We start from the raw sequence: 14,650 nt of genomic DNA, 5'->3' as shown, positions 1-14,650 counted from the left end.
CAATTACATCAAATTGCATCAAGTTATAAAATTATAAATATAATATTACGTACAAATAAAAATTTATTATCAAACATCTATATTATAATATAATATATTATATTCTAAATATATTTTACAAAATATAAAAATATAAATAGACATTTTATAAAATCAATGGTTTATAAATTTATATTGAAGGCAAGTTAAGTTAAACATCCGCGCATCAAGTAATAATATTACAAACAATATAGACCTCGTCCTTTGACATGTGAATCAATGTGGTTTTTCAGGCGTTGTCGAGGTCATATAGTATTCCAATAGACCCATTACAACAATGGGCCTTGCTTGAAGCTAACAATTAGATTTAAAGAGACATCTAAACTGCAAATATACAAAACGTTTTTTTTTCTTCCCAAAACGTTTATGCTGTATACGTAAATCCACTGTTTTTCTCTTGAGAAAGACGTAAATCCACGGTTGCGTTTAGAAAATTTGATGAATTAGGTTTGACTTTAGTGGTGCAATATAAGACCTATTGAAAATAAGAACTAGGAAGGTAAAAGTAATTTTATATTAATGCCCCCCATGTCATTACTTATCCGTTAAATCATTTTTACTATCATAATCATTCATTTCTATTTAGAATTTAAAATGGTCATCCAGATATTATTGCATTCTAAGATTGATTTATCTGTTACATCAATTGCTTTGAAACATATACAATCATAAGAGTTATGACTTTTGCGCTCAATTATTTTGAGGATTCTTCTTCTTCACGATAATCACAGGGCATTTTACTCGTTTGGCGCAATACTCGCTCACACTGCCTAGCAAAGTTCTATCAATGAGACATACATTATACATAAACCATATTAATGATCAGTAAATCGTAACTAAATAAGATTAAAAAAATAAAAGGAGTAAAACCTTACCTTTTGAAGAAGCCATAGTCATGTGTTCCAATAACTAACATATCAGCCTTAAGTTTCTGAACTGCGTTACATATAACTTCCTTGGCATCTCCTCTTCCAACTCTTCTCTCTATATTAATCTGCATATTAATAGTAACTTTAATCATTTGTATTCCATACAACAGAAACACGATTACTTCTAAAGACTATATTTGATAACCTCACTTGCAAATAATATGTAAACTCTTTTTGATACAATCCAACAAAGTGATCCAAGTTTATAGTAAGAAACTTACATCGGACTCAAAATCTTGGTAGACGGTTCGAGATCGAGCCATGACTGATTCCACGAGCTCGTGTTCATATTTCTTCAACGCTGCAACCGGATCTCCGGTCACTATAAACCCTAGAAACTCGACCAAACACACAATCCATAAGCTTAAAGAATTATATTAAAGGTAGTTTAATCAACAAATATTTTATATGAAATATACGAGACTCACCCGCGGCATCAATGGAAGAGTAAACAGGAAGAGGGGGCTTGACGTAAAGGAGGATTAGGGTGTTATTGGAACCATATGGAAAGAGATTGTCAAGACTCCACGAAAGAGCTTCCATGCTCTCTTCACTTTCGTCTACTGCTACTACAATCTTCCTCTCCTTCGTTTCCTCCATTTTTTTACTATAACAATTAGTGATTTGCTTGTTTTGAAATAGTAGAGAAAATATCTAACGAGGAGAATGTTTGATGGAAGAAGAGAATGCTAATTTGTTTCTATTTATACAAGTAGCTAAGCAAAACTCAAAACCCACTTGATTTCCGGTTTTGGAGTTAAGTGTTTTAGTTTAGATATATTTTGGGAGTTTTGTAACGTGTAAGTAAGTTGGGTTAATATATGCAAAAAGCTTGCATACACCTTCTCAGACTAATTTCACACAGCTGAAAAGTCTAGTGCCATAGCTTTTCTCTTAATGAAAAGATAAGATATAAACCCATGTCTATGTGATAACCAATCATATAAGATACTGTAGATGTGAATCTTAACTACAATATTAATTGTGTTGTTTTGTCATACTGTATATTGAAGTCTTCTGTGATATTTTTATAGAAATTATTCTTGTTTTATAGAACTACTACACCCTTTTTCGAAACAAGTATATGGTAGATTATGAACTCAAATTTCTTGAACTTTCTAGAACAAAAAGGACAAAAGTAAGTTCTTGCCTTCTTGGAGTCTATACTAATTGACTGATCAGGAATTTCAGATTTGTACCATCCATAAACGTGTATGAAGATAACGTTAACTAACTGAAGTGTATTATTGAATCAAATAAAACCTAAAGAAATAAATAACTGGTCCCCTCAAAAAAAGAAAAGAAAAGATCATGACCCTAAAACGAAGATAAGATGCATACAGATACCTTCCAAGTAATTGACACCTTTCATGATCTTGATGCGTTTGCGCTCCAATGCCCCTGCTGAGCCAAAGGGTTAAAACGGTAATATGACCAAGTAATCCAGTTAATGGGCCTCTAATAAGACACAATACCTTCACTAAAATAAGGCTTAATGGGCCTAGATGAGACTAAACTTTGAAATAGCTCCGCCGTTAAGCCGCCTTTCACCAAGTTCGCCATTGCTAATCGCCGTCGCGCTTCGATGGCTCCTCCTCCATGGCTACACCTCTACCTGAAGAGAAGCTCAACTAAATCTCCTCTCAGCTCTCTTCTCTTCGTTCGCTCTTCTTCATCGAGCTCTAACGAATCCATTTCCAGTCAAAACCGACCAATCGCCGGGACAGAGATACGCGGCGGTGGAAGAGGAGGAGAGGAAGTACAATTCTACCGTGCTAGATCTTTGACCTTATCTAATCTGATCAATTCTACCACTCATCATCATCACACACACTCCTCTATAGGTTTTAGAGGTTTATCTAGTAGTACTAGTAGTGGAGGATGCGATGACGAAATCGAATCTGAATGCGATGACAACGATGAAGATGATGATCGTGCTAGTGATGAAATAGGTGTCAGTTGTATTGTTGATTCAAGTACCAATCCTGAAGAAGTAGAGAGAGTCTGCAAAGTGATCGATGAGCTCTTTGCCTTAGATAGAAACATGGAAGCTGTTCTCGACGAAATGAATGTATCTCTATCTCACGATCTGATCGTTGAGGTTTTAGAACGGTTTAAACACGCTAGGAAGCCTGCGTTCAGATTCTTCTGCTGGGCCGGAGAGAGGCCAGCAGGCTTTGCTCACGACTCCAGAACATACAACTCAATGATGACTATCTTAGCCAAGACTCGACAGTTCGAGACCATGGTTTCTTTGCTAGAAGAGATGGGCGCGAAAGAGTTATTAACGATGGAGACATTCACTATCGCGATGAAAGCCTTTGCTGCTGCCAAAGAGAGGAAGAAAGCTGTTGGAATCTTTGAGCTGATGAAGAAGTACAAGTTCAAAATCGGCGTGGAGACGATTAATTGTTTGTTGGATAGTCTTGGTAGGGCGAAGCTTGGGAAAGAGGCTCAGGTTTTGTTTGATAGGTTGAAGGAGAGGTTTACTCCGAATCTGATGACGTACACTGTTCTGCTTAATGGTTGGTGTAGAGTTAAGAATTTGATGGAGGCGGCGAGGATCTGGAACGGTATGATTGATCAGGGGTTGAAACCTGACGTTGTGGCTCATAATGTTATGCTTGAAGGTTTGCTGAGGAGTAGAAAAAAGTCTGATGCGATTAAACTGTTCCATGTCATGAAAGCTAAGGGGCCTTGTCCTAATGTCCGTAGCTATACTATTATGATACGTGACTTCTGTAAACAGTCGAGCATGGAAGCTGCTGTTGAGTATTTTGATGATATGGTTGATTCCGGTTTGCAGCCCGATGCTGCGGTTTACACGTGTCTGATCACTGGTTTTGGGACGCAGAGGAAGCTGGATACGGTTTACGAACTGCTCAAGGAGATGCAAGAGAAGGGACATCCTCCGGATGGCAAAACGTATAACGCTTTGATTAAATTGATGGCGAGTAGGAAGATGCCGGAACAAGCGGCAAGGATCTACAACAAGATGATCCAGAACGGGATCGAGCCGTCGATACACACGTTCAACATGATGATGAAATCTTACTTCATGGCGAGAAACTACGAGATGGGGAGGGCGGTTTGGGAGGAGATGGGCAAGAAAGGGATTTGTCCTGACGACAACTCATACACGGTTTTGATCAGGGGACTTATTGGTGAAGGGAAGTCGAGAGAGGCGTGTAGGTACTTGGAGGAGATGCTTGACAAAGGAATGAAGACTCCTTTGATTGATTATAACAAGTTTGCTGCTGATTTTCATAGAGGAGGGCAGCCGGATATATTTGAGGAATTGGCACAGAGAGCTAAGTTCTCTGGTAAGTTTGCTGCTTCAGAGATCTTTGCGAGGTGGGCTCAGATGACTAGAAGGAGATTCAAACAGAAATTCACGGAAGATTGATGACTTAGGGATCTTTCAGTTCACTTACTCGGAGAAGGCTTGTGCTCATTAATAAGTGGTTTTCACTTGATCTCATCTACCAATTCTTGGTTTGATCCAGAACTATTAACTTCTGATGAAGAACATGACTTTGCACTGCTGGGACTTATCTTACACACATGGTTTGCTTTGTTATCATCAACACAAGGTGTATACTTACAAAGGACAAGCCTCAAAGATGTCTCTGCTCTTTGTACTGTAACATTTGTCTGAACGAGAGCTTATATATTAGTGATTTCACTGTAGCATGTTACATATTTGAGTTTATACATTTTCATTCAACCTTCAAAAGCCCTATCTTTGTCCCATAAAGACGTAAAGCATGTTATATCTTCTTGATTCATAACATATAAATGTGTTGAAAGCTGCTACATTTAGCAAACGGAAAAAAAAAGGCAGAAAGGAAAAACTTTAAATCTCAAAACAGCAGAGATTGAATGAGCGAGCATTTGCAAAGTTGATATCTCGAAACTTAATGAGTGATCACTAAGGAGGAGTTTTGGTAGCTTCAGCGTCCTTGTTTCTCCAGGGATTAAGAGCTTCTCTCACGGCTTGAGCTTCAGGAGAATTTTCATAGGCACGTTTCTCGGCTTCTAGTACAGTAACCTTGTCGTCTGCAAGTTTTGGTAAATAAAACCCCAAGGTTTTCATAAGGACAAGAATAAACCAAACTAGAGAAGCTGAACATGAAGATTACAAGAAAAGTAATAATCATTCCAGGATAACATTTCTATTCTAGTATTTCAAAAATTCAATGATACTGAACTGTTCCACTGAAACCACATCAATTGATTGTTGCCACTTGGAAGAAAGAAAAAAACCTAATTTCCGATCTATTTGAATTGACAGCTAATGAATGAGGAAACTCAAAAATTTAAAAAGCGAGAAAGGAGCTTACAGAAACCAGTGTTGATCATGAAGAACTCCATTCCTCCGCCGACGATAGCCGATCCAATCCCGATCTTCAGATACCAATCCAGAAATCTCGCCTGCTTCATCATCTTTCTCTTTTGTCTTTATTTTCCGGAATCAGACTCACGGATTTATTTTCCGGAATCTTTCTTCTTCTTCCCTCTTTAAGACCATCCAAACGTTGTCGTATCATTAAATTAATTTTTTTTTCCATAAACGTTAAAATTAAATGTTCATCTCATGTTTTCACGCCACGGCCTTCCTGAGTGTCGTAAAGATTCAAACTTTGAACAATAATGATCACACTGATGAAACAAAAATGAATCTAATTCCTCAAGAAGTGAAATTATATGACACCCAAAAAAAAGGAAAAGGAAAAGAAAAAAGAAAATGATCTCAGAGGCTCAACACACGAACTGATTCATAGCTAGGAAGACATGTAGTGACGCATGAGTTTTTTCCCTATGATCTTAGAGACATCAGCTCCTTTTATAAAACTGACAAAGAAAGGAAAACCATTATCGTCGAAACTATGGCAAGACATTGCAGACGTCCCATAAAGAACACCCTGCTCCTCCTCCTCCTCTGTTATTGTTCCAGGTCTTGATGAACATGTTTGACTCTCATTCCTGATTGGGAATGCGAACAGCTTTTTAACCTCGTTGTGAGTACTACTAAGTCTTTCAGCTTTAACATCGTACCACCTCCACACCACCTTGAAATTCACCTTATTTTGAAGCTTCCACTGAAACAAACCGTTTACCTTTCCCAGCTTCCATATCTCCATTACTGACTTACTGCTCCGTCCGTATTGTAGACACCCATCAGGCGAATGAGTCAGAACACGTTCCTCGTTGTCGTGTATCTTCGGAAGCTTTACCAAACCGATTCGTTTCTCGTTACTGTTGGTGTCGTAAAACGCAACTCTCCCTCCTGTGGCATACCAATACACAAATCCACCAATCACTGTCCCTCCTCCTCCTAGAATGAGAATCATAGGCTCGGGACAAGTCATCTCCGAGTAGGTCCAAGTGTTGGTTTTAGATGAAAAGGTATCCACTTTCAACTTGGCGCTTGGTTTGTTTACACATTCCACGCGGATCACCTTGTAGCTAAACGGACCATCCTCCTCGATGACCAAGGACGTGCAAGGGTATTCAAGGTGAACTTCATGATGTGGAATCCGATGACGCCTCCCCGTGCTCGGATTCCACAAGTAGTAATCATTTGGATTTGGATGTTGGTTGATACAAAGAATAAATCCGTTTGAAGAATCAATGTAGTGTCCAAGCTGCTTCAACGATTTGATTTCATCGCCTAAGATAGTTCGAAGCGGGTGGTAAAACTCAAAGGGAGGGCGACGAAGTTCGTATTTGAAACTTCCAGACTTCTTCGTCTTGCAGATGAAGAAGCCTATGAGGTTAGACTTGGGTTTCCATTTGGTTAGGTAAGTGCGACGGAATAAAGGGTCGGAGATTATCTGAAGCCATCTCTTTGATACTAGAATCAGCTTGTAGACCGTTTCGGGTGGCAACCGGAGAAAAATCTCGGACATGATGTCATTGTTTTCAGCTTGATGACCGCTCAAATCAGACATGTTCCCAAAACTTGTTTTTAACTTCTGAGAACAAGACATTGCTTGCTGCATAAGAAACCAAACGAAACCAGAGCTCAAATTTATCAATCGGCATTAACATCAAACAATATAAAAAATGATAGTCTGGATCACTTGGTAAATGGCTTATAGGTGTGAGTAACGCCACATGGGTTCGAATCCCGATCACTGGAAAATTAACATTTCGGCATCGCCAGAGACAGAGGACCGAAACGTGACAACACGTGACTAATTTGGATCAGTTTTGTGGAGTCAGTATACCTCTGTATAATTCAAAAAAAAAAAAAAATCTTTTCTGCAGCCCTAAGACAAAATTTACGTATGAAGGATCGAGAAAGGGTTGTGAAGCGAGAATCGTTTCTTTCATAGAAGCAAATACTTACATATTGCTGATGGAGAGCGAAAGAGAAGAGGGGAGAGAGGCTTGGTGTGGTGACGACGAACAGTGGATGATGCCAAGTATGCAAGGTTTTGATGTTCTTATTGGGCGAAACAGTTGGTTTAAAAGGCTAAGCCCATTATAAAGCCCACCAGCTAAACAAGATAACTGCATTAAAACCAATTGCAAGCCGAACCAATTATAACCGAAACCAAACACAATCTTGGTTTAATTATGTAAGTAAGGGTTATTGGTTGTTGTATTTTAATGGATTTGAAAATCCTAACTAAATCTAGTGTTATTGGTTCTGTGATTCAAATCTGTATTAAAATCAGGTATTATTGGTTAAATGATTCATAAATTCTACATCAAATCAAGTGTTATTCAATCGTACGAATTTACTAATATATTTGATTTTATAATGGATTTGAATGGATTTGTTTGGATTTTTTAGTTAAAAATACAAAGACTCAAATCTGAGAAAAACCTCTGAATTTATATATTTTATTTGGATTTATTAATACTATATGGATTTTTAAATCAATCAAAATATATAAACCAATAACTTCGCCTGTGAGCCAATTTCTCAAACTCTGCAAGCCCACCAGGCCAATTTCTTAACAAATTTGTGGCACCAGGATGATATAATCATCACGTCGTCATTTAAGTAAACAAAAAAGAATTACATAGTAGACTTTGGTTATAATTAATGGTAGTTTTATATAATTAATCATTCTACGGTGATGAATTGTGTGTTCCGCATTGCTTTAACATGTGGAAAATTTCAAAACAAAGCAAGAGTAAGTCCACCAAATAACATTATGATATTTTCTTAGGAGGCATCTTCTTGGAATATTCCATCCACGAAAGGACGGAGAAACAAACGTGCGTCCCAAAACTAAACTCCAGCTGGCGTCACAGCTAACGTCAGTCACCAATTTAGATTATCTTCCTTTTTAAAATTATTAAAAAAATTAATTGAAAAATCTTTCGCCAGCTCATCATCACCATCTTCTCCTCCTTTAAAACGACCCCTCGGGGTAACGCAATCGCCTTCTTTCGATTCCCCTTTGATCTATAGCCTTTTTGATTTTCGTTTTCTCTCTCGATCTAATAATCTCTTTCTCGCTTTTCAAAATCATCTCCTCCTTCGTTTGATTCTGTTCTCTGTTGATTTTAGATCTAAGATCTAGTAATGATTCTATGAGCTGCTCAATTCTGTTTCGTCAGATTCGCATTGTACACTCCTTCTCCGTCGTTTACCTCTACTACTCTTACGTCTTCTCATGAACTACTAATCGTCTCCGATCTGATTTTGTTTAGCTCTCTCTCGAATAAAAGTTTTTTTTTTCGTTTCCGTTCGATCTAACTGATTCTTTAATAGTTTAGAGGAATCTAGAAGATATATAATTTTAAATTTTGGTGAGAATAAAAAAAAAGTCAATGGGGTCGTTGCAAAGACAGACAAGTCCTGAATCCGACAACGATCCGAGGTACGCTGCCGTCACGGACGAGAGGAAGAGGAAGAGGATGATCTCCAACAGAGAGTCCGCTCGGAGATCGAGGATGAGGAAGCAGAAGCAGCTCGGAGATCTCATCAACGAGGTGACTGTTCTCAAGAACGATAACGCCAAGATCACCGAGCAGGTCGATGCAGCCACGAGGAAGTACGTCGAGATGGAGTCAAGGAACGACGTGTTGAGAGCACAGGCCTCGGAGTTGACGGAGAGGTTGAGGTCGTTGAACTCTGTGCTTGAGATGGTTGAAGAGATTAGTGGTCAGGCGTTGGATATTCCGGAGATAAATCCTTGGCAGGTTTCTTGTCCGATGCAACCGATAAGGGCTTCTGCTGATATGTTTGATTGCTGAGGATTTGCTTATTTGTCTTTGTCCTTGTGTTGTGGTGGTTCGAGTTTTGTTGAATGGTGTGTGTGTCATCTTTATAATATATTGTTTGTCTGGTTGGTGTTGTTGTAATCCTCTAGTGTCGTCTATTGCATAAGATAAGTTTGTTATGTAATTTGTTTTTTTTTTATGTGTTTCTTAATGTATTCAAGCTTTGTGTTATATGATTTCTTTATAAATCTTTCCAAATTACAATGTTTATAGAGCTTTTACATAATATCACGTTACTAAACTGACCGGAACAAAGATTTGGTGTAATATGTAGACGGAATCCTGGAACATGATCGATCAGTTTCAGTTGTCGTAAGTACGACACTCGTCAGTCTCAGGATTGTCTTTGCAGTATTCCTCCAAAGGGTCGGAACCACCAGCTTTCTTCTTGTCTCTAGCGTGGCTAGCTGCTGCGCTGAGCTCCTCAACCTCGTCCCACGCAGCTACACACTCTCCGCTGACGGGATCGTCAGCACAACTCTCCTTTGCGTCTTTAATGCTTTTCTCCACTTTATCGGATATCACACCTTCTGGCGTTGATTTGACCGGCCTAAAGCTCACCAAGCGGTTTGTTCTTGAACCAAGTTTCCACGGGTTGTTCAAACGGACAGGACAGGCGAGACGAGCTGGTTGGCTCTTGCTGGTGATGACGGCTCGCTGGGTTGCTATGTTAAGGCTAGTAGCTATGGTTGCCATCGTTGGGTGGATAAAAGATACAGGCAGGCTGAATGATTTTTGTGATACACTTAAGATAATTGGAACGAACGGATATATAAAGTGTACATGAATTTACTTCTGTGAACCTGATTTCTTATCTTCTCTTAATCAGCCAAAGAGCTACACGTGCAGGAATGCTCTTGAGATATTTTTCTTTATTCGATAGAACTATGAAATGTTCATTTTTTTTGTGTACTACTAGTACGACGTTGAAAAATTATAGCCATCCAAGCCGTTTTCAAAGAACACCACTGCCATCAGATATTTAATCACAAAAAAGTCATTCATAAATTTAGAATTAAAGACGAGAAAAGAGAAGCCAGTAACATCTAACATGATAAGATAACGGAGACGATGATAGTGGAGGAAAAATAAAAGCACCTGTTTATTTAAAGAAAAGTCAAGAAAGCTGTCTGAAATTGAACAATGGAGCACAGTAGCATACATGTATCTTCCGGAAAAACAATTTAACAAATCCCCAAAAATCCGGTCTCAGATTTGTTGTTTATTTCGTAAGATGTCAAGAAACCATATAATAACATAAAAATAAAGACCGACAACATTTGAGAGGTGGTAGTTGTTGAATTCATTACTCTTCAGGGTGGACAACGCTGATCTCGCCCCTCTCAAGCAAGTCATAGAAAGCTCTGGTCTTCCTCTGCTCGTTCCAGTGATGCATCTTCCAGAGACCACCAGCAGCTAAACCGAGTGCCAAACCGATAACTAGCTCCTTCACCACACTCGGGCCTTTCAGTGTGGCATGCGCAACTCTGTGTCCCGCCATTTCAACCTACCAACAAATCCTCTGCACGAATTTAAAGTCATTATCATAATTTGAAAACTTCATAATCCTTACGAAGCTAATAAAGCTACAAACGTTATTTAACAAACACTAAACATCTCTCTCTAACAAAGCTAAATCTTATCATATTTGCACATACACAAATCAAATATTAAACGAGTCTAAACACACACACACAAGTCACAACCCTGATATTGGATATAATACACAGATTCCAGAAACTGTTAAAATACGAAATGAAACTGGCTTTTTCCAGAAGAAACTCATTAATTCTTCAAAGATCGACACCGTAAGAGATACAATCGATTCAAAACCAATAAATCTAGAAATTTCGATACTAATCACATGGATCTCCAGAAACCGATCCGAATCTGATGAAGTCAATATCCCCTCAAAACATTAAAAAGGAAACGAGAGATTTCAAAGGAAGAATCTGGGATCTTACCGAGTCTTAATCGCGTAGATGAGCGAGAGAAAGAGAGAGAAGCACCACGAACGAAACTACGGGAGCAGAGAGAAATGAGAGAATCCAATCACTCAGTCCTCTTCTCCATCCTCCCCTTATTGGGCCTAGTATGGGCTTAAAAAAGCTCAAACGTATGGGCCTACTGGCCTATTGTATACACTTTAAATATTACAGGGGCGTTTATGGAAATTCAAAAGATGGCCATTGGAAGCTCGTGTTCCTTGAAAACCTCCAGCGAAAATGAGAGTTGTCCCACCACGTTAATAATCCAAATCCAATCTGTCATACGACACTTAAAAACTACTATTCCAAAACCTGCCTTTAAATTGTCATTATCTCTCCCCTTTTTCCTCTCTTTTTCTCAATGACTGTTCGTTAATTATTGAATTTTTCATGAGCTCACGAGAGAGTTTGTAAGAACGTCATTATCATCCCTTTACCGAATCTCTTCCTACTCTCAACCACCGTTTTCTCCTCACACTGCATTGCATTTTCAAATTCACATAATGTTTCTTCACTAAAGTACATTACAGTTACAGAGAGTGTGAGAGAGAGAGATGGAGAGACAAAGAAGCTTCTCCATCAAGTCCACGAGCGTCTTCTTAGCATTAATTATTACAACAATCTCTTCCGCCGTTATTTTCTTCACTTTCTTCTCTATCAAATCCAACTCTTCAAACGCTAACAACTTCCAAATCCATTTGAGCCCTGTGGCATCCATTACCGAGACTACCACCAGCCTCCACATCTCCGATTCTTCAGTTTCTCCTCAACAAAGTCCGATTCTGATCTCGACCCATTTCACCCCGCCCGAAAACACTTCCGGGTCCGCGAAAATTCCGGATTTTGAGAAGAAGACACGCGGCGAGGTTTCGTCAGTCAAGGTGATTGAACTCCCGAGCAAAAATGACGAAGAGAAGAAGAAGAAGAGAATCGAAGAGTGCGATGTAACGAACGGGAAGTGGGTTTACGACAGCGACCTTCCATTGTACACGAACGCGTCTTGTCCGTTTATCGACGAAGGGTTCGCTTGTCAGAGCAACGGAAGGTTGGATCTTGATTACATGAAGTGGAGATGGGAGCCTCGTGATTGTGATGCTCCAAGGTTACCTTCTTCTTCTTCTTTCTTTCAAGTTTTGTTCTTTTCCTCTTGGGTCTTATCATAGTCCTGTATGTGGTGGAGTTTAGGTTCAATGCTACAAAGATGCTGGAAATGATAAGAGGGAAAAGGCTAGTGTTCGTTGGTGATTCTATCAATAGAAACCAGTGGGAGTCTATGCTTTGTATGTTGTTTCAAGCTGTTAAAGATCCCAAGAGAGTCTACGAAACGCACAAGCGGAGAATCACTAAAGAGAAAGGAAACTATAGCTTTCGTTTTGCGGTAAACAGCTTCAAAACCCTGTGAGGCTGTGATGAATGATCATTTAGATTTGTGATTGTTATTTGATATTAATACATGTTTAGGATTACAAATGCACTGTGGAGTTCTACGTTACTCATTTCTTGGTACGTGAGGGTAAAGCAAGAGTTGGAAAGAAGCGAAGAGAAACTCTTAGGATTGATGCTATGGATCGAACCTCTTCGAGATGGAAAGGTGCTAATATCTTGGTGTTCAATACAGCACATTGGTGGTCTCATTACAAAACCAAATCCGGGTCAGTGTTTTTTGTACCGAATCAAAAGAAAGACATCAGAAGAAACACTGGAATGGAAAGGTTTTGACTGGTTTAGTTTTTGAGTTTTGCAGGGTCAACTATTACCAAGAAGGAGACCTGGTTCATCCGAAGCTCGATGTATCAACTGCTTTCAAGAAAGCTTTGCAGACTTGGTCATCGTGGGTTGACAAAAATGTCGATCCAAAGAGAACTCGAGTTTTCTTTAGAAGCGCAGCACCTTCTCATTTCAGGTCTTTTTCCCAATCTAATCATGTGATTTCGAAGAACCGATCTTTGTTTTCCATTTATCATTTTTGTATTGTATCTTTGGACAGTGGAGGAGAATGGAACTCGGGAGGTCACTGCAGAGAAGCCAAGAACCTGTTGAACCAAACCTTCAAACCGAGTTACTCCGGCAAAAACATCATTGTTGAGGAAGTACTCAAGCAGATGAAAACACCCGTCACTCTCTTGAACGTTAGCGGTTTATCTCAGTACAGAATCGACGCTCACCCTTCTATCTTTGGAGCAAAACCAGAGAACAGACGGTCACAAGCTGTTCAAGATTGCAGTCATTGGTGTCTCCCTGGTGTTCCGGATACTTGGAACCACTTTCTTTACCTCCATTTGCTCCATAAACGCAAAGTAACAAACTAACAGCTCAAACATTACTTCTTCACAAGTTTGTTTAATTGTTCTATCTGGTTTAACCAATTCGGACCAAACCAAAAAAAACGAAAACCAAATTTTAGATAGACAGAAAGAGATAAACCAAACTTTTTTGATGTAACCTTAAGTAATCAAAAAATATATAGTGCATGTTGTCTTGCTATAACTTGTCACACAAGGCTACTGCATCAAAATCTACTATAATTTTTTGATAGATTTAGTTTCTTACTAGATTGTTTTGTGGTTGGACATTGATAATGTTCAACACCAATTTTTAAGAGCGAAACATCCCAAAAATATCTGAATTAGTTTTCATTTGCTAAAAAAGTACATAAGCAATTTTTATTTCATGTTTTCAATTAATACATAAACTTTTGAAAACCAAAAATTTGACTTTGTCAAACTAACGGCTTCAGCCAGTTAAACGGATTCGTTATTTTAGATATAATTTTTATTTTGCCTTTAAACGTCTATTATGATTTACAATTTGTGATATTTTTTAAAAATATGAATTTCTATTGTTATAAATGTATTGAATACAGCGTAATACTGAAGATGATACCTTTTAAAAATTAGATTCAACAACATATTTTTTTTTAACACCGGATGGTAGCACACATTTCATCATCATATGATTTCTAACTCTATTATATGTGATGATCAATTATCTGTAATATATGCGATAATGATGAACAAACTCCACGGACAATCATTCTGCGATGAAGCTTTTCCCAAAATATTTGGATCGACGGACGATTCTGCATGTACGATATCCTCGATGTTGTAAAATTGTTCTATTTATCTATTAATTAAGATTTTATTTTTGTATAATTATTTTAAATAAATTAGATTAGTAGTCATTAAACAATTATCTTTTTACAATTTTGGGTGAGTTTTTGAGAAGAGAAGCGATGTTTTCGTCTCTTCTTTTATTCATTTTATTTTTAGTATTTTTATCATGAAAAACTATGCCACACATATTCCAGTAAAGATGGTTTTGGACATGCAAGAAGCCAGACTCTCAGGAGACAACTACAACGATCAGTTCTGCTTACAATATTATTCTGGAACCTCCGAAAGCTCGTATATAATCTCCTAGTTGGCTAGTTCTAATACCCTTAGTTTC

The 14,650-nt window shown here is 38.3% G+C and overlaps 8 protein-coding genes across 12 annotated transcripts; 3 read left to right on the top strand and 5 right to left on the bottom strand.

The window, feature by feature from the left end:
- Positions 1–620: 620 nt before the first annotated feature.
- Positions 621–1,767, bottom strand: LOC103842062 (universal stress protein A-like protein). The gene is made up of 4 exons (XM_009118668.3): positions 1,397–1,767; positions 1,190–1,299; positions 915–1,033; positions 621–820 (listed from the first exon to the last, which is right to left on the bottom strand). Exons 1-4 carry the CDS (start codon positions 1,566–1,568, stop codon positions 730–732), a joined length of 492 nt encoding a protein of 163 aa, XP_009116916.1. The 5' UTR covers positions 1,569–1,767; the 3' UTR covers positions 621–729.
- A 241-nt stretch (positions 1,768–2,008) lies between these two features.
- Positions 2,009–4,680, top strand: LOC103842061 (pentatricopeptide repeat-containing protein At3g62470, mitochondrial). Its single transcript, XM_009118667.3, has one exon. It carries the CDS (start codon positions 2,554–2,556, stop codon positions 4,372–4,374), a length of 1,821 nt encoding a protein of 606 aa, XP_009116915.2. The 5' UTR covers positions 2,009–2,553; the 3' UTR covers positions 4,375–4,680.
- A 49-nt stretch (positions 4,681–4,729) lies between these two features.
- Positions 4,730–5,542, bottom strand: LOC103842060. The gene is made up of 2 exons (XM_009118666.3): positions 5,312–5,542; positions 4,730–5,027 (listed from the first exon to the last, which is right to left on the bottom strand). The coding sequence occupies exons 1-2, from the start codon at positions 5,412–5,414 to the stop codon at positions 4,900–4,902; spliced, it is 231 nt and encodes a 76-aa protein (XP_009116914.1). The 5' UTR covers positions 5,415–5,542; the 3' UTR covers positions 4,730–4,899.
- A 92-nt stretch (positions 5,543–5,634) lies between these two features.
- LOC103842059 (F-box protein At5g03970) lies at positions 5,635–8,103 on the bottom strand. Of its 5 annotated transcripts, none has more exons than XM_033280198.1 (3): positions 7,324–8,103; positions 7,055–7,203; positions 5,635–6,967 (listed from the first exon to the last, which is right to left on the bottom strand). In XM_033280198.1, the coding sequence occupies exon 3, from the start codon at positions 6,959–6,961 to the stop codon at positions 5,753–5,755; it is 1,209 nt and encodes a 402-aa protein (XP_033136089.1). In that variant the 5' UTR covers positions 6,962–6,967; positions 7,055–7,203; positions 7,324–8,103; the 3' UTR covers positions 5,635–5,752. The 5 variants fall into 5 exon arrangements, with proteins under 5 accessions (XP_033136089.1, XP_033136090.1, XP_033136087.1 ...); XM_033280199.1 differs by having other exon boundaries at positions 7,055–7,173; XM_033280196.1 differs by having other exon boundaries at positions 5,635–7,203.
- A 270-nt stretch (positions 8,104–8,373) lies between these two features.
- On the top strand, positions 8,374–9,404 carry LOC103842057 (bZIP transcription factor 53). The gene has a single exon (XM_009118662.3). The coding sequence runs from the start codon at positions 8,763–8,765 to the stop codon at positions 9,186–9,188; it is 426 nt and encodes a 141-aa protein (XP_009116910.1). The 5' UTR covers positions 8,374–8,762; the 3' UTR covers positions 9,189–9,404.
- Positions 9,405–9,518: 114 nt separating this feature from the next.
- On the bottom strand, positions 9,519–9,911 carry LOC103842058 (calvin cycle protein CP12-2, chloroplastic). The gene is given in 1 exon segment (NM_001311180.1): positions 9,519–9,911. A coding segment is annotated over 1 exon segment (393 nt).
- Positions 9,912–10,293: 382 nt separating this feature from the next.
- LOC103842056 (probable cytochrome c oxidase subunit 5C-1) lies at positions 10,294–10,758 on the bottom strand. The gene has a single exon (XM_033280200.1). It carries the CDS (start codon positions 10,714–10,716, stop codon positions 10,522–10,524), a length of 195 nt encoding a protein of 64 aa, XP_033136091.1. The 5' UTR covers positions 10,717–10,758; the 3' UTR covers positions 10,294–10,521.
- A 579-nt stretch (positions 10,759–11,337) lies between these two features.
- Positions 11,338–13,687, top strand: LOC103842055 (protein trichome birefringence-like 6). The gene is made up of 5 exons (XM_009118660.3): positions 11,338–12,305; positions 12,389–12,581; positions 12,665–12,855; positions 12,948–13,106; positions 13,191–13,687. The coding sequence occupies exons 1-5, from the start codon at positions 11,758–11,760 to the stop codon at positions 13,510–13,512; spliced, it is 1,413 nt and encodes a 470-aa protein (XP_009116908.1). The 5' UTR covers positions 11,338–11,757; the 3' UTR covers positions 13,513–13,687.
- Positions 13,688–14,650: the final 963 nt, after the last annotated feature.

This window comes from Brassica rapa, chromosome A09, assembly GCF_000309985.2.
Source record: "Brassica rapa cultivar Chiifu-401-42 chromosome A09, CAAS_Brap_v3.01, whole genome shotgun sequence".
Taxonomy (NCBI): domain Eukaryota; kingdom Viridiplantae; phylum Streptophyta; class Magnoliopsida; order Brassicales; family Brassicaceae; genus Brassica; species Brassica rapa.
This window is presented reverse-complemented; position numbering and strand designations above follow the sequence as displayed.

Coding starts and splice junctions, on each gene's coding strand:
- LOC103842062 (XM_009118668.3), bottom strand. CDS start 1,568: ATGGAGGAAACGAAGGAGAGGAAGATTGTAGTAGCAGTAGACGAAAGT. Junction 1,300..1,396: donor CTCTTCCATTGATGCCGCGG/GTGAGTCTCGTA, acceptor TCGAGTTTCTAG/GGTTTATAGTGACCGGAGAT. Junction 821..914: donor GACTATGGCTTCTTCAAAAG/GTAAGGTTTTAC, acceptor TCTCATTGATAG/AACTTTGCTAGGCAGTGTGA.
- LOC103842061 (XM_009118667.3), top strand. CDS start 2,554: ATGGCTCCTCCTCCATGGCTACACCTCTACCTGAAGAGAAGCTCAACT.
- LOC103842060 (XM_009118666.3), bottom strand. CDS start 5,414: ATGATGAAGCAGGCGAGATTTCTGGATTGGTATCTGAAGATCGGGATT. Junction 5,028..5,311: donor CATGATCAACACTGGTTTCT/GTAAGCTCCTTT, acceptor CAAAACTTGCAG/ACGACAAGGTTACTGTACTA.
- LOC103842059 (XM_033280196.1), bottom strand. CDS start 6,973: ATGCAGCAAGCAATGTCTTGTTCTCAGAAGTTAAAAACAAGTTTTGGG.
- LOC103842057 (XM_009118662.3), top strand. CDS start 8,763: ATGGGGTCGTTGCAAAGACAGACAAGTCCTGAATCCGACAACGATCCG.
- LOC103842056 (XM_033280200.1), bottom strand. CDS start 10,716: ATGGCGGGACACAGAGTTGCGCATGCCACACTGAAAGGCCCGAGTGTG.
- LOC103842055 (XM_009118660.3), top strand. CDS start 11,758: ATGGAGAGACAAAGAAGCTTCTCCATCAAGTCCACGAGCGTCTTCTTA. Junction 12,582..12,664: donor ACTATAGCTTTCGTTTTGCG/GTAAACAGCTTC, acceptor ATACATGTTTAG/GATTACAAATGCACTGTGGA. Junction 12,856..12,947: donor CATTACAAAACCAAATCCGG/GTCAGTGTTTTT, acceptor TGAGTTTTGCAG/GGTCAACTATTACCAAGAAG.